General features: G+C 51.0%; 3 protein-coding genes across 8 annotated transcripts; 2 read left to right on the top strand and 1 right to left on the bottom strand.

The window, feature by feature from the left end:
• The first annotated feature begins 52 nt into the window (after nucleotides 1-52).
• LOC148380408 (major histocompatibility complex class I-related protein 1-like) lies at nucleotides 53-2,574 on the top strand. Its single transcript, XM_088364348.1, has 6 exons — nucleotides 53-232; nucleotides 626-910; nucleotides 1,140-1,430; nucleotides 1,547-1,831; nucleotides 2,158-2,280; nucleotides 2,359-2,574. The coding sequence occupies exons 1-6, from the start codon at nucleotides 172-174 to the stop codon at nucleotides 2,433-2,435; spliced, it is 1,122 nt and encodes a 373-aa protein (XP_088220474.1). The 5' UTR covers nucleotides 53-171; the 3' UTR covers nucleotides 2,436-2,574.
• A 1,122-nt stretch (nucleotides 2,575-3,696) lies between these two features.
• Nucleotides 3,697-8,542, top strand: LOC148380407 (zinc fingers and homeoboxes protein 1-like). The gene is made up of 6 exons (XM_088364335.1): nucleotides 3,697-4,520; nucleotides 4,703-5,314; nucleotides 5,372-5,498; nucleotides 6,075-7,217; nucleotides 7,290-7,415; nucleotides 7,604-8,542. The coding sequence occupies exons 1-6, from the start codon at nucleotides 4,291-4,293 to the stop codon at nucleotides 7,892-7,894; spliced, it is 2,529 nt and encodes an 842-aa protein (XP_088220461.1). The 5' UTR covers nucleotides 3,697-4,290; the 3' UTR covers nucleotides 7,895-8,542.
• A 1,391-nt stretch (nucleotides 8,543-9,933) lies between these two features.
• LOC148380406 (zinc fingers and homeoboxes protein 2-like) lies at nucleotides 9,934-17,477 on the bottom strand. Of its 6 annotated transcripts, none has more exons than XM_088364338.1 (4): nucleotides 17,315-17,477; nucleotides 15,102-15,171; nucleotides 11,654-14,752; nucleotides 9,934-11,009 (listed from the first exon to the last, which is right to left on the bottom strand). In XM_088364338.1, exons 3-4 carry the CDS (start codon nucleotides 14,053-14,055, stop codon nucleotides 11,000-11,002), a joined length of 2,412 nt encoding a protein of 803 aa, XP_088220464.1. In that variant the 5' UTR covers nucleotides 14,056-14,752; nucleotides 15,102-15,171; nucleotides 17,315-17,477; the 3' UTR covers nucleotides 9,934-10,999. The 6 variants fall into 6 exon arrangements, with proteins under 6 accessions (XP_088220464.1, XP_088220462.1, XP_088220465.1 ...); XM_088364336.1 differs by having other exon boundaries at nucleotides 11,654-14,208; XM_088364339.1 differs by lacking the exon at nucleotides 17,315-17,477 and adding an exon at nucleotides 16,805-17,262.
• Between the last annotated feature and the right edge of the window lie 4,693 nt (nucleotides 17,478-22,170).

The following is a 22,170-nucleotide window of genomic DNA, read 5'->3' as shown; positions in this document are numbered from 1 at the left end:
AGAGAGAGAGAGAGAGAGAGAGAGAGAGAGAGAGAGAGAGAGAGAGAGAGAGAGAGAGCGCAAGAGCGAGCGCGCGCACGAGAGCCAGCCTGTTCAGACAGACAGACAGAGGACAGGGTGTTTGATCCAAGTTGGCGATTGACTTTCTTAACACTTTGGTCAAATGTGAAGATGTTCATCCCCGTCTTCATCTCGTATTTGGTTTATGGCTGGCCAATCGTCGCAAACGCAGGTACGTTTTTCTTTTGAAAAAAAAAAACAATATTTGACCGCCGACTCAACTCAAAGCGAAAGTAAGCAAGCGCAAAGTCCAAAGTGCGCTGATATCGTCGTGTGTGTGTGTGTGTGTGTGTGTGTGTGTGTGTGTGTGTGTGTGTGTGTGTGTGTGTGTGTGTAACAGTATGGGAAGAGATATTTGAAAAAAGAAACAAAAATAACACCTGGGTGTTTGTGAAGTTCATGCGCGTGCGTGTTAGAGACAAGACAGGTTATATGAGTGCGTATGCGTGTTCGTGCGCCCAGGAATGTTCCCGTGTTGCAGGACAGGTTTGATGGATAGTGCCCATGTGAAAGGCAGCACGTCACAATTGTGGTTACATGCCCCGCCCCCCTCCTCCTCCCCCAGAAACTCACACTCTGACGTACCTCTACACGGGGCTGTCGGAGGGCGCGTCACTGCCATCCGGCAGTGATGGCTCGCGCTACTTCACGGCCATGGGCGTGCTGGACAGTCACGTGATCGACTACTACGACAGCAGCACCATGAAGAAGGTCCCCAAGCAGCCTTGGATGGCCGAGAAGTTGGACTCCGCCTACTGGGAGCAGGGCACCCAGTCCAGGAAGAGCAAACAGCAGTGGTTCAAGGTCAACGTGGACATCTTGCTTAATCGCATGGGACACAACCGCTCAGGTAGGACTTCAGCCACTCGCAGCTTTTCATTGGCCCGTAGTCAAGGTGTGGGTGGAGTCCTCGAGAGAGATAACCCTAACCCAACTTGATTCAAACAAGCAGCTCATTTAAAATGACCTGATAAGCATCCAAACCGTGTGGATACCTTCAAAACAGGCCGGATCAGGCTTATAAAGATGGGACTTGGACACCCCTGTGCTTTTTTTTTTTTTTTTTTTACCATCCACAGATGTGCATGTCCTCCAGTGGTTGCACGGTTGCCGGGGCAACCTGCATCCCAACGGCACATTAACTTTCGGTGGCGGCGTGGACACATACAGCTACGATGGCCTGGACTTCCTGTCCTTTGACTACGAGCGTGCCAAGTGGGTGGCCACGGCTCCCATGGCGGTGGAGACCAAAAGGAAGTGGGACGACGTGCGTCTCCTCAAGGTCTACACACGCGCCTACCTGGACAAGGAGTGCATCGGCTGGATGGATCGCTTCCTGCAGTACCAGCGCAACCAAACGGAGGCCGCGCGTATGTACACGGACCGGCAAGCCCGCCCACCCGCTCTATTTCAGGCTCTGGTGGCGGTCGCGCTTGCGTAGAGGGGCTAACGTCGTTGCTGACGTGGCCTGTGCACGCGCGCGCAGCGCCGCCCTCCCTCGAACTCTTTGCCAGGCCGACGCGTGCAGCCAGTACGTTGCTGCTGACCTGCCTGGCCAGCGGCTTCCCACGCAAGGACATCATCCTGGAGATCCGGCGTAACGGCCGCAAGCTCACCCGAGAGGACGGCTTGGCGTCGTTGGGCGTGCGACCCAACGGAGACGGCAGCTTTCAGAGGCGAGACAGCGTGGAGGTCCTTCAGAGCGACACCGCCAAATTCACCTGCGTCCTCCGACATCCGGCGTCTGGACTTCATGACGAAAAGCTTTGGGGTGAGGCGGCGACTCCAAATTCTGGCATAACCATACAGAGAGTTGATGAACGGGCACTTGTTGAACCCGATCTGTGTCAGCATGTTTGGCTAGCAAATGGGTTTATTCCGTCAACTGCTAACTGGACCAATAGATTGCCGAGACCAGCGCGGCTCTCGGCCACGACGTCTTCTGCTTTCCGAGGCGGTGTGGCATTTCTTGTACAGGATTTTGGGTGAAATGTTTGGGCTCTGTCGCTAGCAGCAGTTAGCCGTGAGACGAGCAGACATCTTGGCATCCTCAAGCAGCGCTGAACTTTTTTGCTGACTGTGATTTCTGTGGTCCAGATGGCAAGATTTTGGGCGAACCTGTGGCTGATGTGAAAATCGCCATCGGCGTCGGGTTGGTGATTCCGCTCGTCATCTTGGTCGCCATCATGGGATGGGTCTTGTACAGGAAGTTCAGAGGCGGTGGGTTGCCACGGAAACGCCCGCTTACCCAATCGTCGGTTTCTTAATCACGGACGTCTCAATCGTCTCGGTCCGCAGGTGCTGCCCACAAGGTTTTGCCCGTGGAAGAGGATTGTCAGCGCAAAATGAGCCAACGCCTTCAACCTCTTTTATGACACCACGATCTTCTCATGCGCTGATGCAGGGCTGGCAATAGCACAATGGCTGAGATGCTTTTCCTTTCAAATGGTTGAATCTTACGCTGCTGGTTTTTACCTGATTTTATGGCTCAAGAAAAGTTGGGACAAATGACAAGCTTCAGTTGTGTGTTTGTGAAAAAGAGAATTGCACACCTGAACATATTGGTAGGGATTTCCTTGCATCTTGGTCTAATCCCACCTTTTAGACTTGACTTTCCAAATCGCAGCAAGGCAAGGACGCTTGATTTCCTATAGCATATTTCATATACAAGGTAGCTCAATGGGTAGCTCAATGTGCTTTGCAAAACGGGGTCTAAAAGCAAAAGAACGTTTGGACGCAAAGAATGGAATTCACGACTAAAACACAGCAGCACGATTGTTCATCAAAAAGTTGCATTTATACAGTAGCTGAAGAAATAATCGAAAAAGTTCAATTTAATATCAATGAACTCATATTTAAAATACACCATAGTGAAGCAGCAGCAACAACAAAATAATTTAAACCACAAACAAGTGAGGCCACTGGTGATTTTGGAACAGGAATTCAGTTGCTTGTTTCACGTACATGCACTAGAGGGAGCCAGCGCATCACGGATGCTACTTGAACTTCACCAAAATCTGCCCAAGTTTTCTACCGCATGGACGTAATGACTCAGCCAAGGACAAGTTTACGTGTTACAAAAAAGTTGACACTTTTATTTTAGTCGAATAAGTCTATACTTAGTCTACAACCTTATTGTGTTCAACCAAAAAACAATTTAAATGACAACATTGCGGCTGATGCTAAAAAAACATTTGAGTCAAAAAACCGAAAACTAAATAAAAATGTGCTACTGACATTAATACTAGTAACGCAGTACTTTTTGCGTTCTGCGTTATTTTTGCACACAAACATTTTAGTCATCATTTAGGTACCTTATTACTCCATTAATGGAGCACAATTTTAACAACTGACTTGCGCGTGACGTACTCGCACGCACCCAGCTCTTTTAAGAGTCATAGTCAGCATCAGTCAGGCTGATCACAGTTCCGCCTCGATGCTCGCCTTCAAAACAAAGGTTAACAAATGATGGTACTGATCTTTCCTAGTGAACGTTTTTGAAGGAAAAAAAAGCACGTTTGATACATTTTACCACAACTACCAACATACTCACGCATAAAAACAGGCCTTACAATTGAGCAAAGTCGATCGTCAGTTTTCAGATTTTACTCGGCATCGGCCAAAGCGGACGTGAGCCTCTGTCGTTGCTGCCATTCAAAATGTATGCGATCACATTGGTTTCACCACCCAAAGCGTCTTTTTGCCACTAACCGTCGCCGTTGCCAAATCTACCCAAAACAAGTGAGTCGGGACCGCAGCCTCAAGGCGGCTCACTCGCGGTTCCGCCTTGATGGACTACATGTCGTTGGTGAGCGGAAGAGTGAGACAGCGAGACTGACGCCCAAGCGGAGATGCACACTAGGCTAACCGCGAGCTAACTAGCCGAGGCTACTAGCTTATCAGCTGCTGACGCAAACGCGCACGGGCGCGCACACACACGCACAAACACACAGCAAGTGCAAACTTTAACGCAGCTCGCTAAACCCAATTTGCTTGAGACTGGCACGAACGACCAGAAGTTGGGTTCGTTTCGGCTCGACTTGTTGGGATGGTTTCCACTCACCTTCCGGTGTACCCGAATGAAGTCGGTCCATGAAGCTTGATTGAATTTGGGAAGTCAAACAAAATCCGGTGATGGAACCCTGACCAGAACCCCTGAGCCCTGCATTGATGTGATGATGCCACAGCAAGGCGCTCACAAGTGAAGCAGCTCTTGGGCAAAAAGTTGTCATGGCGAGCCGTAGGAAATCCAGCACGCCATGTATGCTGCCGCCGCACTCAGACGGGGACGATGCGGACCGGTGCGTGAACGACGGCGTCTCGGAGCCGTCGTCGGGAGGCTATGACTGCAAAGACTACAAAACGCTCCAATTGTTTGCTGAGCACGTTGACTCGGAGCACCCCGACTTGGTCGCTGACACGTCGTACATCTGCGTAGAGTGCCACTATCACGCCAGGAGGTAGGCTCCGCCCACGCATGGCTCGAGTATGCAAAAGCATGTAAAGTCAATTGCGGAGGAGAACAAGGGTGTCAAACGTGCAGCCCGTGGGCCAGAAGAGCCCCATCTGTGGGTCCGCTCTGGCCCATGGGGACACTATAATCAGAAGGTTGTGTTGTCTCTCTCTCTCTCTGCCACCGCAGCTACAACGCACTCGCAACTCACTACGCGCACCATCACCGGGGCCAGGACCAGTTCACAGACACGGCAGTCACGCACGGGGACGAACCGGCCTCGGGGCCTCACTCGCCGGAGAGGGAGGAAGACGTGTGGCGTGAAGACGACGTCGGCCCTCATGACGGGTGGGATGAAGACGCCCGTCGTAAAGGGATTGCCCTCAGCAAGACACCCATCATGAGGAGCCGAGCTGAGCCCAAGAAGTTTACCGCCTCGTACAAAATGGCCACCGAACACATCAAGGTGGAGAGCGACGATGAGATGGACAAGTACAACCATTCGCCCGCTCTGTCGCCCGGCCCCATGGCCCCCGTGACCGCTGCGCCCTCGCTGCTTCCTGTATTTGCACCACTGCAAATCCAGGCGGGGCCACCGCCACAGAATTTGGTGGTCAACGGCCCCAGCGTGCTCCATGTCAATGGCGGCACCCTGCCTGCTGGGACCCTGCCCGCTGGGACCCTGGCTCAGGTCCTAACCGCGTTGCAAAATCAGAGGCAGCTCCTTATTCCCATCAGCAGTATCCCGTCCTACAACGTGGCCATGGACAACAATGTCCTCCTGCTGGGCACCTACAACAGGTAGGTCGGGGCCGGGCGGCATCCTTCCAATGTTTTGACTTGCTGACCCGCGCACAGGTTTCCCTACCCGTCGTCGTCAGAGATTGCGGCGCTGGCATCGCAGACCAAGTTTGGTGAGGAGAACGTCAAAGTATGGTTCTCCGCCCAGAGGCTGAAACATGGCGTCAGCTGGACCCCGGAAGAGGTCTGTAGTGTGCTCACCGTCAACCGTCCAGATCCACCAATGACCATTGTATTGCGCTCTCCGAGAGAGGCGGTGCAGTCGCGTTCACAAAGTTAATTGGTTCCAAACTTGAAATGAACGCAGCAAAACCTGCAGAGCCACATTCATCGTAGCTCCAAGACATTCTTTTTTGTTGCTGTAGACAATAGACACGCAAGAAAGGCACACACATTTTTTTTGCATCATAAGTTAAATGTAAGTAGTATTAAGAAAAAAAAAAAGCAAAGCAGATAAGCTTAAAAGCATGTCTTGAAAGATTCCATGTAAAAAGCCCATGATATGCATGTAAAGTTTTTCAAATTTGCAACACACCCGCATTGTCCCAAATTTATGTGCAAAAAACAGAGCCACGCCCGTACCGAGATCATTTGGAGAGCCAGGCGAGATTTGAAGCGCATCAAGTCCAATGTACTGACGGTCGTTCATTTGATCCTGTCTTTCCATGACAAAGAGTTGACCTCTTTATTTGGAGATGAAAGCGCAGCCAGAGCTTTGACGCAAGTGGTGCAGCTCAATGAGACATGCTTGTCGCGGCAGGTGGAGGAAGCGCGCCGGAACAAGTCCAACGGCACCGTCCAGACGCTCCATCAAAGCCTCCCACAAACCATCACGGTCATCCCCGCCAACATGGCCGCCAACATCTTCCAGACATGTCAGATCGTGGGCCAGCCGGGCCTGGTCCTGGCACAGGTGGGCAGCGGCGAGGGTGCCAAAATCCCTGCGGCGGCCCCGCTTACGCTCACCGTCGCTCCCGCCACCCAACCCAAAAGTGCAGAAGCCATTCCTGCCGAGCCCCCAGCGGAAAAGGCATCCGCCATTTTAGACTCTGCCTTCAAACCCAAAAAGTCCAAAGAGCAGCTAGCAGAACTGAAGGCCAGCTACGGCCGGCGGCGCTTCGCTACCGACGCAGAGATTTCCCGCCTGATGCGGGTCACTGGGCTGTCCAAGCGCGCCATCAAGAAGTGGTTCAGCGACACGCGATACAACCAGAGGAATTCCAGGGACCTGCGCCACGACAGCGTGGCAGGCTGGGTCGGCGCCAACACTGACAAAGGCGCCGACAAAGGCTCCGACAAAGGCGCTGACACCGACAAAGGCGCCGACGCTGACAAAAGTGCCGCCGCCATCGTCATAGACTCCAGCGACGACACGGGCGACTTCCCGCCAACAGCCGACCAGGGCTCGCCCCGCGCCTCCAGGGACCGCCGCACCAAACTACGCCACGCCTTCCCGGACTTCACACCACAGAAGTTTAAGGAAAAGACGTCGGGTCAGCTCCTTATCCTGGAGTCCAGCTTCCACAAATGTGACACGCCGTCCGACGACGAGCTCACGCGCTTGCGGGCACAGACCAAACTGACACGTCGCGAGGTGGATGCCTGGTTCAGCGACAGGCGCAAGGGGGGCAAGGGGGAAGCCGGAGAAACCGGAAAAGAAGCTGGTGAACCCGAAGAAACTATGCCCCCCGCTGGCCGGAGAGTTCTGAAGAAAACTCCGGCGCAGCTGGACATTCTGAAGAAAGCTTTTGTGCGCTCGCGTTGGCCCACAGCCCAAGAGTATGACAAGATGGCGCAGGACTGTGGCCTGCCTCGTAACTACGTGGTCAACTGGTTCGGGGACACACGCTACGCTGCCAAGAACAGCAACCTCAAGTGGTTTGACCACTACCACGCCGGCAAGGTCGGGAAACATCCAGCACCAGATCGAGCCAGCGAGCAAATGCCAGAGCTACCTACCGTTTGTGTTCCGCAGGTGGACGAGGCCTCGCCGGATGGAACCGCAAGGACGCAGAGGAAGTCAAGGAAGCGTTTCCGAGGTTGGTCCAGGAGGACGCGACGGCCATACGCTGGAAAACAGGACGCACAGATGCCCGGCAAGGTGCGTAAGGGCAGCAAAGTCTTGCCCGTGTCTCCGAGTAGTGTTGAGCCATCTCCAATGGGCCTTTGGCCAAAATTCCAAGTCCAAAATTGACGGACAACACGACGGTCGCGACCGAGCTGACGCCAAGTTAAGGCAAATATTTGCCAAGCAAGTGACTTGTGCCCATTGTGTGTTTGTCCTCGCAGGGCAAAAGCAGCAAGGCCTTCCTAAGAGCCTACTTCCTCCAACGGCCAGTTGTGAGCGAGGAGCACCTGGACGATTTGGCGGCCAAGTCGGACATGAGCGTGCAACAAATCCGCCAGTGGTTCTCTGAGGTTGGACGTCGGGCGGCGGAGGGGAAGGACCCCTTCGACGATAGCCAACAGCAAGGGCAGGAAGCCCGAGAGCGAGCGGCCGGTGAAGGTGACCATCGGCGGCGGGGAGACGTGATCCAGGAAGAGTCTCCTGGCGCAAACCAATCCGAGTGTCAAACGTGAGCGCAGGCTCGCTCGGTGCGGCAGGACACTTGGCGGCAGCCACCTGACGTCCGTCCGAGCTTCTTCTCCAGCTTTTTTCAAGGCCGGATCCAGCCAAGTGCTGAAGTCGGAAAGGTTGCTTTAGTGTCAGGGTTTTTGTAAACAGTAAATATTTGGCCTGGTTCTTTGCCAAAACAAAACATTCACTCCCTTTGCAAGCACTCTTGGATAGTTTCGCACCATCCAAGTTACCATCGGGTGACAGAACATTTGACAGTAAGACAAGATGAGGACACCGACAATTGCCAGAGTAGACGCCAACGTGGGAAAGCACTTGCTTGTCCTTGTTGGGCTTTTTTGTGCTTGCCTTCATCTGCTCAAATTTGCAATGGGTTCTCTTTTTACCTGCGAGGCCACGTTCCTGCGTCAGGAATTGTCGGAACGGGAGCAGCATGACCATCTCACAGGACTGTCAAGAGAAAAATAGAAATATCACGATGAGGGTAATACAGATGGCTGGCTGTCAAATGCAACAAAAAGCACTTGACACAAGTCCGACGCCAGATTGTCGTCATCTTTTTCAGCACGCTGAAGCTATTATCAGCACAATATTCGACTCGTTGGCTTGGGCCGCTCCCCGGGTTGTTTTCAAAAATAATTGAAAAGCTACTCAGTTGTCTCCCCTGTCTCTTGTTTGAACCCATTTCTGATTTCACTCGACAGACAGCGCGCAGCTAAGCAAGTTAGGAACAAATCCACTTTCCCAGTGGTGAAAACGTATCGGAGAATAACAGGTGTGCAAACAGCTACAGGTTTCAAGGCGCCTGTGAACGCTAACGCTAAGCCAGTGTGTAAGGATGACGAGCGTATACGTGTCAACATGTTGTTTGATGTATAGCGTCGGCATTAACCTGCATTAACTCAGCAAGCGGCTGCCGATTTTCAAAGCGCTGTTTGAGCCTGTCACTTCCCACTAAGCATTTGTCTTTTGCTGACGTTCCCCGAGTGCCAAGCCAATTCCCGGAGGAGCCCGGGCCCCGTCGGAGTCAACCAGGATGACGTGAAGCATCCGATGCCGCCACATAGGTATCGGTGACCGGCCCTCACGTGACAGGACGTCGTCTCAGAGATAGCGTGGTGGACCTCCGGCGAGCTCCCGGGGCCAAACGGCGAAAAGGCAGCGAGACGCTTTTTTTTTTTCAGCAACGACAATTTCAAACGCTGACGGATGAAAGCGGGCTGCGTGCCAGCCAGGCGCTGCCGTCCTGACAGGAAGCGTGATCATCATCGCAGAGACGCCGAGCGAGACTCCCCAGTGATAAATCAAGTCTGCGCCATCAAAGCACACTCGTGACAAACTCGTCAACCGGTCTGCCGGCAACAAAATTACCTTCAACTGGTACCGCCTTTGATGGTTTTGTCTTTGCGTCTCCTTTTTGTTCCCTGACTCGCTCAAAGTTATTTAGATGCTAACATGCTAGCAGCTGCGCACGTGCGTGATCAATGCACAAGTTCAAAATCAATCAAAGCGGTACTGATGCACGCTCCCAGCAAGTCAAGACTGCGGGACCCGACTGACGGGGATTTTTGCAGATTGGGCAAGGAAAACAAAAGGACTAGAACTGATGATGAATGTGACAAACACGAGTAATAAAACAACTTGTACTTTTCGACCTTTGACAAGAACAGAGTGAACGACAAGCAGATCATCTGACTTTAGTATTTGCAGAACTTGACAAGAATGAGGAATTTCCAAACACGCTAATGCTGAAACTCACCTGGTTGACGCTTCACCACCATCTCCATTTGCTTCCCAGGATCAAAATCATGCTCGAGGACGATGACTAGCTGGCAGGCACGAGGGGCCACGCGCCAATGTGTGCTGAGACTGCATCACAGCTCTCTCTAGTGGACAAACGTCACAAGCACATCATTCTGCTTCTTGAGATCAACATTTTGTCTGCAAATTTCCAGCCGATTTGGATATTTGTTAAAAGGGGCTAACATCGCCTGATAACATTGTCTACAACCAGCGCTAACAGACTGTGAGTACTAGATGGTGGTGTAAAAAGCGTTTTATTGGAGGACATCACAATAAATTGACCTGGACACACAAATGTGAGTTAAAAGCGACACCTGAGACAAAATGTCGTCTCATCGAAGAAGCGTGAGAAAAAGAGAGGTGGGCCTGGCCTCTTCCAGATGCTAACGGATAAAATCGGGTCCTTACTCGCACACATGCATTAGCTTACATTCATGTTGTCCTGTCTTGACAGGATGACAAGCAACTGCAACCGAGAGGTCTTTGACATTCATCATATCAAAGGACAGGAAAGTGGTAATGCACCCCCGTTCGGCAAACATGTATACATGATGCGTGTAGTCCAAGATGATGGCGGCCCAAACATGACAAAACAGCACCTCGCTGCTGCACACTTCCAAAAATCCCATGGTACGGCTTGGCTTTTGGGTGGGTGGAGGAGGCTTCAGTCCGACTGAATGTGACGCTCAACAATAGCCCAAGGCGGGCACAAGTCCAGAGGCCGTTCACAACTATTGCCAAGTGCTGTGTGTGTGCGCATTCTTTTGTTTGTAAAAACCAGTAGAAACAGGCCATTTAAGAACAAAAGAATCACACACACAATGCTCGCTGACAGTCTTTCATGCGCACTGACAAGCACGCACACACATGCGCACGCACACACATGCGCACGCACACACACACACGCACACACACACGCACACACACACGCACACACACACACACACACACACACACACACACACACACACACACACACACACGTGAGTGGGAGTGGCTACATCTACTTCCAGGAAAAAGTGTTGCAGTTCAGTCTCCATGGCAACACCGCCCCCCCCAAAAAAGGTCCCAAAGTCAGCATCAATCCAGCACATGGGGTAATCAAAAAGGCTGCCAGCCCCAACGCCGACATGAACTCTTGACGCAACCTAAGGAAGTGTTAGCACACGTTAGGCACGCCAGCTAACCCTCCTGTCAGACATCCTTGAGTGGGTGGAGACTCTTCACCCCGCTGAGGAGCTGTCGGATGATGGAAATGTGCCGTCGCCATTTGTCCAGCACTCGATGCAAAAGGACGACTGTCGTTATTCGCACCTGCAAACAAGACCCAAGAAACTAAATCCAAGGCAAATTTAATGTCAAGCGAGGCAGCACGGACCAACTAGGCAAAGACAACAGTGAACCACATTGGCAAGCTCAGCAGACGGAACGTCACGAGAACGTACAAAATGGCAATGCTTTTTTTCACCCATTGTGAAGCTTTTTTGCTGTGCCTGATGAGAAACTGCAAAAGAAATGTCAAAGTGACGCTTTGACAGTGGGGGGGCCGACAACCACTGTTGCTATTTTGGGCATATCCGCTTTGTGTGAACTTTGCATAAGCGCTCTTGCACAAAGTGGAGCAAAATGCTCCAAATCCTAAAATCAGATGCCAAATTCAGCCGCTTTGAGGAATTGAATTGTCTCAAAACAGATCAAATAAAAGGAAGGTCTCGATTGAATTGGGAAAACAATACAGCGCTGGCATGCATGTCATACAAACACCGACTACCTAATGAGCCATTTGGTGAAATTTTGGACTTTCGGCAAGACGAGCGCTTGGCAGCAGGTGAGCTATCAGTTAGCTATCAACTTCCTTCAAACATTTAGCAATCAGTCGGACCTCAAGCGAACTCTGACATGTAATCGCGGCTGCAGAAGGAAGCCATCGACTTGCCAAAGACGTGCAGATACGCTACCTGCCGGCAAGGCGCTCTTGTAGCTCGCCGTGCTGCGGTGCGCTGAGGCCGTTAGCACGCGCTTCTGTCAGCCAGGCCGGTTCCGCCTCCAGAAGCTGGCAGCACTCACGGGGGCTTTTGTCTGGCATCCCCGCACCGCCATTCAGTCTGCCATTGTGGAAGAATTGGGCGTGCAGCGTTGAGCGACTGTCGCGGAACCAGCGCGCCAGGTCCACGCAGGCCAGTCCGGGCCAAATCTCCGACGGAGCCGTCCCTTCACTTGAAGCAAAGTGATTGTTGAGAGGAGGAAGGGAGCGGCCCGAAGGCACAGAGCCACTTTTGGAATCGGCCGCACCAAAACTCAGCTCGCTCGGGGCCAGCGTTGCATCCCGGTCCACCTCAGTTGACCTCTTTGCGCCCATCGAGCCGAGGAGCGCCAGTTCCAGGTTGTCCCGGAGCGCCCGGCGATCGGCGAACCAGCCGTCCAGTTGGCTGCAGGAAAGCCCGGTGGCGACAGCTAGACGGTCGGTGTCGGTGCGAGAGACAAAGCTGTTCTTCTGGAAGTGCTCCTCCAGGATCTCCAGCTGCTGCGTCGTCTTGCCCTTCATTCTTTCTGGCAGCGGGAAGTGAGCGGGAAGCGACGACTCGTGCTGAGAGTGGACAAGCGGGGGCTGGCCACGAGCGAGTGTCGGCCCGTCGCTCAAAGACTCACCGTGCGTCCCTTCGGCTTGGGCGCCGCCTTCATCTTGGGCACTGGGGTCCAGTTGTGGAAAGCTGGTGGGGAATTTGGCCGGCGTGTGTACAGGCCGGATGACGGGGGGGCGAGGGGTGACAAGCGAAGGTAAAGTTGGGAACGTCATATTGGCGGTGTTGGGAAGCGTCTCTTTGGAAAGGCAGGGCATTAGGAGCGAGCTTTTAAAGGGTGGGGCAAAGATGGGCAGCGGCGCAATCGTAGGCCTTGTTAAGGACTCTGGAAAGACCATGGATGGCAGCGACACTACGGCTTTGGCTTTTGCCGACCAAGAGGGAAGCTTGCCCTGGGCGCGTGGCGATGAAGAAGAAGAGGTGGACGTCAGTAGAGTGGACCACTTTGTCACATCCGTTGCAAATGGGGCCACACCGGCCAGCGTAGCCACAGGCTGGCGCTCTTTTTCCTCATTGGGGCCTCCTCGACTCGGGGTGACTGTCATTACAGGTCGTTTGGACTCGGGACCGCAAGGAGTCGTCGGGGGGCGTTTGAGCGCGAGAGCGGAGCCGACGGCAGCTCCGGTGGTAGTCAAGTGGACACGGTCAGAACCCGGCCGAGGGGCGAGGCCCCGAGATGAGGCTGTGAACGTGTGATGGAGAGCCGGGATGGAGCCATTGAACATCTTCTTCCTGGCCTCCTCCACCTCCTCCGGGGACCACGTGATTCCCTGCTTGAGCCGCTGAGCGGTGAACCAAACTTTGATTTGCTCCTCCGGGTGCTTGGAGGCGGCTGTCAGCCAGGACAGTTCGGCGTGCGTCGGGTAAGGGAACTTATTGAAGGAGGCCATGAGAGTAGGGTTGTGGTCCAAGGAAGGGTTGTACTCGGCACTGTTGAGAGGCACGGCCACTTGGGCTTGGTAGTCATAATTAGGCGGGCGCTGGAGCACGGGGGTTACGTGGGACGGGTCTCGCAAGACCGAGGGCTCAGCCACGATGACGTCAAGCGTCGGGCTGGGATCCTGGGGCTCGAGAGTTCGCTCACTGCCGTAGAGGGCCTGAACGGAGTCTGGCCATTCCGCTGCGGGATGTAAGCCAGGCAGGAGCACACGAGTGTCACATCCGGACTGGCCGTCGCATCCGGGTTGGCCGTCGCTTCCGGACTGGCCGTTGCTTCCGGACTGGCCGTCGCTTCCGGACTGGCCATCGCTTCCCGATCGGTCGTCGCTTCCCGATCGGCCGTCGCTTCCCGATTGCTCTTCCCCCTGGAACTGGATGGTCTGCTCCAAGACGATCTGACGGTTCTTCTTGATCCTCTTGAACTCAAAGTTGTTCTCGTGAGGATGAAGGCATCTGTTGTGCTCTGCGAGAAGCTCATACTTGGTGGCGTTGAAGTCGCAGATGGCGCAGTGGTAAAGTGGATTGAGAATCACATCGGGGTGGCTGGAGTCCACATGCTCTGTGAAAACTTGAAGGTTCCGACACCGGAACGGGCAGCATTTGCACTGGTAGCCTTGCAACTGGCACACTTCCCGTTCCTCGTCTGACGCCTTCTCAGGGCAGAGGTTGTCTCGGTCCGGACCACCCGCTTTCTCGCGGCCGTGGCTTTTCTCACAAGGCTCGGACTCGTCTGTCAGATTATCAGATGACGTTTCCATGTCGGGCACTTTCTTGGAGTCACTCGGCCCTCGGACCACGCAGGGGGCGGCCGACATTCTGCGAGCGGGCATCGTGCTCATCGGGGCCGACGAGGGCTATGAGCGCTTCTTGTGCAGGGTCCCGAGTGAGAGACGCGGGGTGAGCGCGGTGGCGTTCCGATCCACGCTCTGCTTGGGACCGGCACCAGAGTCCAGTATCAGCCAAGCGGGATTTTGCGAGGGATCAACCCAGACCTGCCCAAGAGAAAGAGAGACGTCACTGCAGACATGGCACAGATCCTGACCGCACCGAGCTCGAGCCCCTCATTTCTTTCCATCTTAGCATAATTTTCCAGCCCGCTTTCGGATCCCAATTGGGAGAACACTGGGGCGTTAGAAGGCGCAGGTCATATGAACGCCATCTCAAGGCAGCAAGTGCAAATTGCACCAGCTCAAAGTCAATTTTGACCCTTGGGTGAGGAAACACCCTGTCGTAGCATTTTGTGGACTCGAAGCGCTCTGAACATCTGGGTCTGGCATTTTAACTTTCAAGCGAGCCCAGCCGGCGTCCATTTCAGCTCGATTTGCACACAGTTTGGAGTCTTTCTTGTCTTTAGAGCACCATCGTTGCAGTTGACGCCCAGCAAGAGACGCAAGCCGATTGGCAGACACGCCGGAGGAAGGTCGCTGGAAGCTGGCTGCTTTGAAGAGGCAGAGGAAGACGATGAGCCTTCAGGGCCCCAAAAACATCTTTTGATCATTTGCAGTCGCTCGGGCTCTTTCATTACCACTTGGCACGCTGGAGAGATGAGCAAGAACATGCTCTTATTTAGGGCTGTGTTGAGGTTACCATGGCAACGTGCGACATCACATGGGAAACGATTGGCCCTCACAAAGCGCAAAGCTATGACCGAGAAAGTGATTGGATCTCACTGAGCTGAAATTTGCTTGTTGGCAGGTAAGACGAAAAAAAGACACCATTAAAAAAAAACAACACACAAAGGCGCGTGCACTCACATGCACGTAGAGGGGTGGTTTCCGTGGAAACGGGTCAAGATGCCAAGACGGAGCGGAGTGAGGGCGCTCGGAAAACACGGGAGCCGCAAAATGGTGTGATCTCAGCCGTAAAGACGATGCTGCGTACTTACCAAACTTCCTCAAAGGGGAGGAGTGCAATACCAGTGGGCGGGGCCTGTCGTGGTGCACGTCTTAACGAGGCTGTGGGAACACAAAGCAAAACGCGCAAATCAGATTTTGAAAAAAAAAAAAGAAAAAATCCATTTCTATGGCACTGTTCAAAACTGGGACAGCGTGATTTCAAAGTGATGGCAGCATTTCAGATGCAATGGTTCTGCTTTCACGGACGGTGTCCAAGTCAGACAAGATTGACTGCGATGTTTCCATTGTTTTGCGTTGCTATGGAGAAGCCTTCAGAACTTTTGGGCCGGTCATGTGATCTTCGACATCGTGTGATCTTTGAGATCCTGCGTGATGGTGAGGGCCGAGTGGAGATTAGGTCCAAGCCCGACACTCCCGCTCAAAAGACGCATTAAGCCGTGGCCGGCCGCCATCTTGTGAGATCTGAGAGCAGATTGTTGCTTAGTTTTAGCTCCTCGGCTGCCTTCGGGCGGTTTGGCTGAAACGGGTTTATCTGCAAACGGCGCCAGCTTGCCAACAGTTGGCTGTTTGTGCTCAACAGGCATGATGTCTGTTTGGTTAAAGGGGGCGTGGCCAAGGCAGCCCGCGGGATCAGCACCCTGAACGGCGGCGAGTCGGTCGCTAAACAGCCTTCAAAGTCGCCAACTGCGATTTTGCTTGGCTAGGGAAAAAAAAAAATCAGCGGGCTTCTCGGCATCAGCAACAAGTGCAGATGCTCAGTATAGAAGATGCCATCTTGGATCCGCCATGTTTGACAACCAGAAGAGTAACTCAGAAAAGCTTTGGCTTGACCTGCAGCTTTAGGCTGTTTTGGACTCTTCTCCGACGTCAACTTCAACACATTCTGAAGGATAAAGTCTTGTCAAGTGCTGCGCTCGGGCTCCCAAAAATCCATACCGGAGAAAGCAGGGAAAGCAGAAAGCTTCACATGCCTCCACCACAGGGAGCAGTGCCATCTGATTGGCCGCCATCCCAATCCACAAGCATGTCACAAGATGAAAGGCCGACGCGAGCGACGGCTAAACGCCGCAGGAAGTGATCAGTGCCCCAAAATAGGAAAAATATTTCACATTTCGGTGGCGGGTGCGTCGGGAGTGGTGGTGGTGGGGTCGGGTGAAATGACTGCACGGAAAGTTTTGAGTCTGCTTCTCAAGCATGTGCGAGACACGCCTAATTCTCCCCTGGAAAATGTCCCAACAACAAAAGCGGAGCAAAATGAACTCAATCTCCTCACTGAACGCAATTCAAGTGGAGAAACTGAGCGATACCGTTGCACACTGACGACATTCTCGTCAAATGTTTTTCAAACAATTCCTGGGTCCAATGTAGGGTGGACAAGGCAGCCGTTGCCAGCTAGGCATGCCTAGTCACACGTTTCCCGATGCTCAAGTCCTGCCGGCCCCAAGAAGACGATTGGGGAGAACGTCTGTCACCTGCACCACGTTCACAAGTTCAAATGAACACTTTTACACCACTGCCACGGCTGCTGACCGCCACGAGACAAAATGACACGCACATCCAATACACACAGAAATACACACAAGAATATATGTCTGCCACGACAGTAAAACACGAATACACAAAAATAGACAAAGCTCGAAAAGCGCAAACCGACGCAAGAAGAAACACAAAGGAGAAAGGACACACAATAAGCAGGACAAGACACACGTACACACCGGCAGTGCGAGTTTACCTCAGATGACCCCGCTGTGTGATGTTAGCTTAGCATCGTCACACGCTGGCGTCCGGCAGGAGGCGGACGAAAAGCACTCGAGCGAGCACACATACTCGGACGGACAAACAACCCGAGCAGGACCCGAGCTGACACGGGGGGGTTCGTCACAATCCTTCAGGCTAAACAAGTTAGCCTCCTCGCCATCCACGCTACGCGTCTAACGTTCAGGCTGCACTTTCGCCTGCGAGCGGTAGGGGTCACCACGGGGGCGGCGGGACACGGCCAAAGTGGAAAAGACAGCGCCGTGACGACACGTACTCCTGCCCGGAGCCCGCAATCGCTCCAATGGAGCTCAGACGTTAACCGAACCAGCGGGCGGCCGGCCGGCCGGGCAACGCCGAGCCGGCGGCCGAGCGGCTGCTTGCTGAACAGCCGCTCGTCAAAGTTGACTGTTGCTACATCGAGTTGGTCCAAATGGACCCGATTGGCGGTGCGACAAGTTGTCCAAGTGTCCTGCCGGCTTCTTACCTGGCGGTGTCGCATCAACCCGTCACGCGTGTCGCAGTAAAGATCCAAGAAGCAGAGACACACATGCACTCACGCACAGGATCATGCACACGCAAAAAAAAAAATAAAGAAAAAACATCACTCGCGCTGCACGACACACCATGTGACCATTTACGTCATAACTCATTTACATTTATGAAAAGTTGACGCCCCCGCCCCTCCCGTGGAGATACCGAGGACGTGGTCCTGAAGTCACGCGAGGTCTATGGCCGGACGTCACTCATTGCCAACAGTTTACGGCGTAGACTCCATTCCATATATGGAATAACCTAAAATAGATGACGAAATTAAATCCATCAAATATAAAATATTAAACCCTAAACCAGCTGTAAATTGTATAAATAATGTACAGAAGTTGCATTACTTTGTTTTAAACAACCATTGATCCGTACATGTGAAGTGTGGTTATTTCTGTAACTTGATATAGACGTCTATATTAGGTCTATGTGTAGACCTAAAATAGACGTCTATATTAGGTCTATGTGTAGACCTAAAATAGACATCTATATTAGGTCTATGTGTAGACCTAAAATAGACGTCTATGGTCTATGGAATAACCTAAAATAGACGACAAAATTAAATCCATCAAATATAAAATATTAAACCCAAAACCATTTTATAAGTTGTATAAATAATGTACAGAAGTGTTTGTTGCTTACACAACCATTGATCTGTACATGTGACGTGTGGTTATTTCTGTAACCTGATATAGAAGTCAATATTAGGTTATTCCATAGACCTAATATATAAACCAAAATTAAATCTATCCATCATCCATCCATCCATCCATCCATCCATCCATCCATCCATCCATCCATCCATCCATCCATCCATCCATCCATCCATCCATCCAGCCATCCAGCCATCCAGCCATCCAGCCATCCAGCCATCCATTCATCCATAATTTTCTATACCGCTTGTCCCCACCATCAAATATGAAATATTAAACCCTAACCCAACTATAAGTTGTATAAACAATGTACAAAAGTTGTATTGCTTTGTTTTAAACAATTGATCCGTGTGAAGTGTGGTTATTTCTGTAACCTGATATAGAAGTCTATATTACCGTAATTTCCGGACTATAAACCGCGACTTTTTTCCAAAATTTTGAACCCTGCGGTTTATAGTCAGGTGCAGCTTATATGAGATTTTTTTTCGTGATTTTTGTGATGACTTGATCACTTTTATACACTCGTAAAAAGGCTGTGGACCACTGTTGTGCGGTATTTTGAAAAAAATACCAACAACAAAAATACTATTTTGAAACACTACTATGACTGCTGCTTATTCTGGCTGTCTTGCTTGTGACTATTATGAGCTTTAGTAGGAATGCACGCTAGGTGACCTGCGTCAAAGGGCTCTAAACCAGGGATGTCAAACTCATTTCTTTCGCGGGCCGCATTGTAGTCATAGCTTCTTTCGGAGGGCCATTATGACTGTCAATCCAAATAAATGTATGAGCACCTCATATTATATACAGTAAAAGCTACAAAACAAACTGACAAATAACTTGTTTTCAAATCAGACGAGTAAAAACTGGTCAAATATTTAAAAAAAAAGATATTATTAAAAGTGAAGACAATTTGCAATTCTAGAAATGACACACGAATTTGATGCACAATTTGTCTTCGCGGGCCACATAGAATGATGTGGCGGGCTGTATCTGGCCCCCGGGCCTTGAGTTTGACATCTGTGCTCTAAACCCTTTCTCTTAGTCTGCCATGTGACTCAGAGATTACACAAAGCAGTGGCGCTGTTTGGACCATCTGCATTGTATTAAAACCCAATCAATCAGCATTTAAATTCAAATCTTCTGACATTTTGCTCACCAAAAACAAGTTGTAATGAATGTGAACTTTAAATGCATTTTATTCAGAAGGTTACTTTGAACCCTGAGGCTTAAATGGCGGCGCAGTGTATTTATAGATTTTTACGGCCTCCAGGGGGCGCTCTAGCAAGAGCAAGACAGACGAAGAAGAGATAATGCGCCGAAGAAGACGTGCTAGTTTGTGTTTTGAACATTTCGCGCATCACGCAGAACGCGATCAAGACAGACATTACTGAAAGGAAGCTTTTATACACAAACCGTCATTATGGGGGACAAAAGAAATGCATATTGTTAGAGTTGTGCTCACTCCAACTTATTTTGCAAAAACCACACGGGAGACAAGTAAGTCCTTTTAGACACCTGCAGGTGGAGAGTCCATTCGTCGCTGTGCGTACAGCGATGATCGAATGAAGGTCTGACTCTCGGCTCCTGCAAGAGCATTTTTATTAAGAGAAACAGGGTGGGGGTAAGAGTGGACTGAATCGAGAAAGCCCTTGACCTCTAGTCAAAACATAGCAAGGGGTGTTTTACGACTTTGTGTAGGATGGGACAAGCTAGGTTATTTATCACAGGTTGCATTCCAACATAATCATAAAACTAATCTAGCTAGGTTATTTATTACAGGTTGCATTCCAACATAATCATACGATAAAGATAACCTGGAAAACCCTGACACATATGATGCCGCTCTTAAGCTAAAGGCAGTCGATGTTGATGACATTGTGTCACGGCACCCTTTTCTTTATTTCGTGGTCCCGTCTACTCTGGAGCTTTACGTGTTGCTCGCTAGTTTAATGTAATTTAGCGCTTCGTGCATGAATAAGATTAGCATGAACAGACCCTCATCACACTCGAAGAAATGCATAAAAGCGACGACGAAAGAGAGACTGAGAAAGTGTGAGGCGAAGGATATCTAACGCTATTCCAATTGGACACTGAGGAAGACTTTGATGGTTTCAGTGCACAGGAGGAAGATGAAGACGAAGAAGCTCTTTATTTTACTTTTACTAGTATGTTTTTTTAATCATCCCTGTTAGTGCTGTGCTACCGTGTTGCTGCTGTGTTACCGCCGCGTCTCAGTGACTTTTACCGGTATGTTTTATTTAATCAAACCCTATTAGTGCTGTGTTACTTCCGTGTTGCTGCGGTATTACTGCCGCATCACAGGCATTGTTTGGAAAGAAATGTTAAGGTATGTTATTAAAACTTTAAAAAAGCTTTCTGTGTCCAGTCTTTCTTTGTCAATAACTCGCGTGCACACTTCCGTGTTGCTGCGGTACTACTGCTGCGTCACAGACAATGTTTAGAAAGACATGTTAAAGCAGTGGTTACCAAAGTGGGCGGTACGGCCCCCCTGGGGGCGGTGGAAAGATCTGGGGGGGCGGTGAGGACGAAATGGGCGGTAGGGGGGCGGTGAGGACAAAGGGGGCGGTAGGGGGGCTGCAGTCCGAAGTCAGAAGTTGAAGGGGGCGGTAGGGGGTCGGCAGTCTGAAGTCGAAGTCAGAAGTTCGAATGTTTGCTTGACGACACGTGCAGTAGGACGAGTCAGTCGACGGGGGGGGATTGTACACGACGATTTGTACACAACATGTGCGGTAGGACGAGTCAGTCGACGGGGGGGGACGACGATTTGTACACAACATGTGCGGTAGGACGAGTCAGTCGACGGGGGGGGGACAACGATTTGTACACAACATGTGCGGTAGGACGAGTCAGTCGACAGGGGGGGGGGGACGACGATTTGTACACAACATGTGCGGTAGGACGAGTCAGTCGACGGGGGGGGGGGACGACGATTTGTACACAACATGTGCGGTAGGACGAGTCAGTCGATGGGGGGGGGGGACGACGATTTGTACACAACATGTGCGGTAGGACGAGTCAGTCGACGGGGGGGGGACGATTTGTACACAACATGTGCGGTAGGACGAGTCAGTCGACGGGGGGGGCGCTAGGAATTCACTGGGGAGCCAAGGGGGCGCTAGCCTGAAAAAGTTTGGGAACCACTGTGTTAAATTATGTTATTCAAACTTTAAAAATGCTTTCTGTGTACTGTCTTTCTTTGTAAAAAACTCGTGTGCACGTGTGGCTTATCGTCCGGTTCGGCTTATGTAAGAAAAAAACTAAAATATCCCCGAATTTTAGCTGGTGCGTTTATAGTCCGGTGCGGTTTATAGTACGGAAATTACGGTAGGTTATTCCATCTCTCTTGAAAGCGACAGCCGTCAATGTCAACTTTCCTCGTTTTCTTTGCAGTTGCTATGGCAGAAATGAGCAGAGAGGGCTTCTCCGCACGGATGCAGAGACTGATATTATTAAAGTGGTGCTGCCACCATTTGGTAAAATGAGGGATTACAGTTTCAAGTTTCATGATTTTTTTATTCTGTTTGACAATGCAGGCGGGCCATATATACATGATAAGACCGAAGCTGCGGGTCGTATGAAAGCTGATGGTCCGCGGACCGGACTTTAGACGTGACTGTTTTAAGTGAAGTGAATCACTTATGGGTGCAGCTGTTGCTGTTTATGTGCCACTGGAGCTCAGCCAGCTGAGTGAGGACGTGCGCTCCCTGCTGGTGCTTGTCAACAAAAAAGAAAAAAAAGAAAAAAAGTCTTCAGTTTGATTGAAAATTGTATGTAAGAAAGTGTCGATGGAAAAATCCCATCTGTCTTTTGGCCAAAAAGAAAAAAAGTCTCCAGTTTGAAAAGTGCATGCAAGAATGTTCGATACAAAAATCCCACTGTCATGAATGAGTGCTTATCCTTGCTAAATTCCATAGCCACAGGTGCAAATACAGTGACCAGAAACCTTATTTCAAACATTTTTATAATGATTCTCAATCAGATTTCAAATTGATCAATAGCTCACTTAACAAAAAGCAATTAAAAAAAGCAAAGTGTGATGCAGGGTTTCACTTGTGCTATGTTGGCTTTCTCTAGCGGTTTGTGGAAGAACTACTAGTGAAGTAAATACTTGAAAAACTATGCG

This window comes from Syngnathus floridae, chromosome 21 (assembly GCF_059516105.1).
Source record: "Syngnathus floridae isolate MCC-2025c chromosome 21, RoL_Sflo_1.0, whole genome shotgun sequence".
Taxonomy (NCBI): Eukaryota; Metazoa; Chordata; class Actinopteri; order Syngnathiformes; family Syngnathidae; genus Syngnathus; species Syngnathus floridae.
This window is presented reverse-complemented; position numbering and strand designations above follow the sequence as displayed.

Bases quoted from the DNA above. Each gene is read 5' to 3' on its own strand.
- LOC148380407 (XM_088364335.1), top strand. From the start codon at position 4,291: ATGGCGAGCCGTAGGAAATCCAGCACGCCATGTATGCTGCCGCCGCAC. The intron at 5,499-6,074 runs GTCTGTAGTGTG...TTGTCGCGGCAG, and splicing joins TCAGCTGGACCCCGGAAGAG to GTGGAGGAAGCGCGCCGGAA. The intron at 7,416-7,603 runs GTGCGTAAGGGC...TTGTCCTCGCAG, and splicing joins ACGCACAGATGCCCGGCAAG to GGCAAAAGCAGCAAGGCCTT.
- LOC148380408 (XM_088364348.1), top strand. From the start codon at position 172: ATGTTCATCCCCGTCTTCATCTCGTATTTGGTTTATGGCTGGCCAATC. The intron at 1,832-2,157 runs GTGAGGCGGCGA...TCTGTGGTCCAG, and splicing joins TCATGACGAAAAGCTTTGGG to ATGGCAAGATTTTGGGCGAA. The intron at 2,281-2,358 runs GTGGGTTGCCAC...CTCGGTCCGCAG, and splicing joins GTACAGGAAGTTCAGAGGCG to GTGCTGCCCACAAGGTTTTG.
- LOC148380406 (XM_088364338.1), bottom strand. From the start codon at position 14,055: ATGAGCACGATGCCCGCTCGCAGAATGTCGGCCGCCCCCTGCGTGGTC.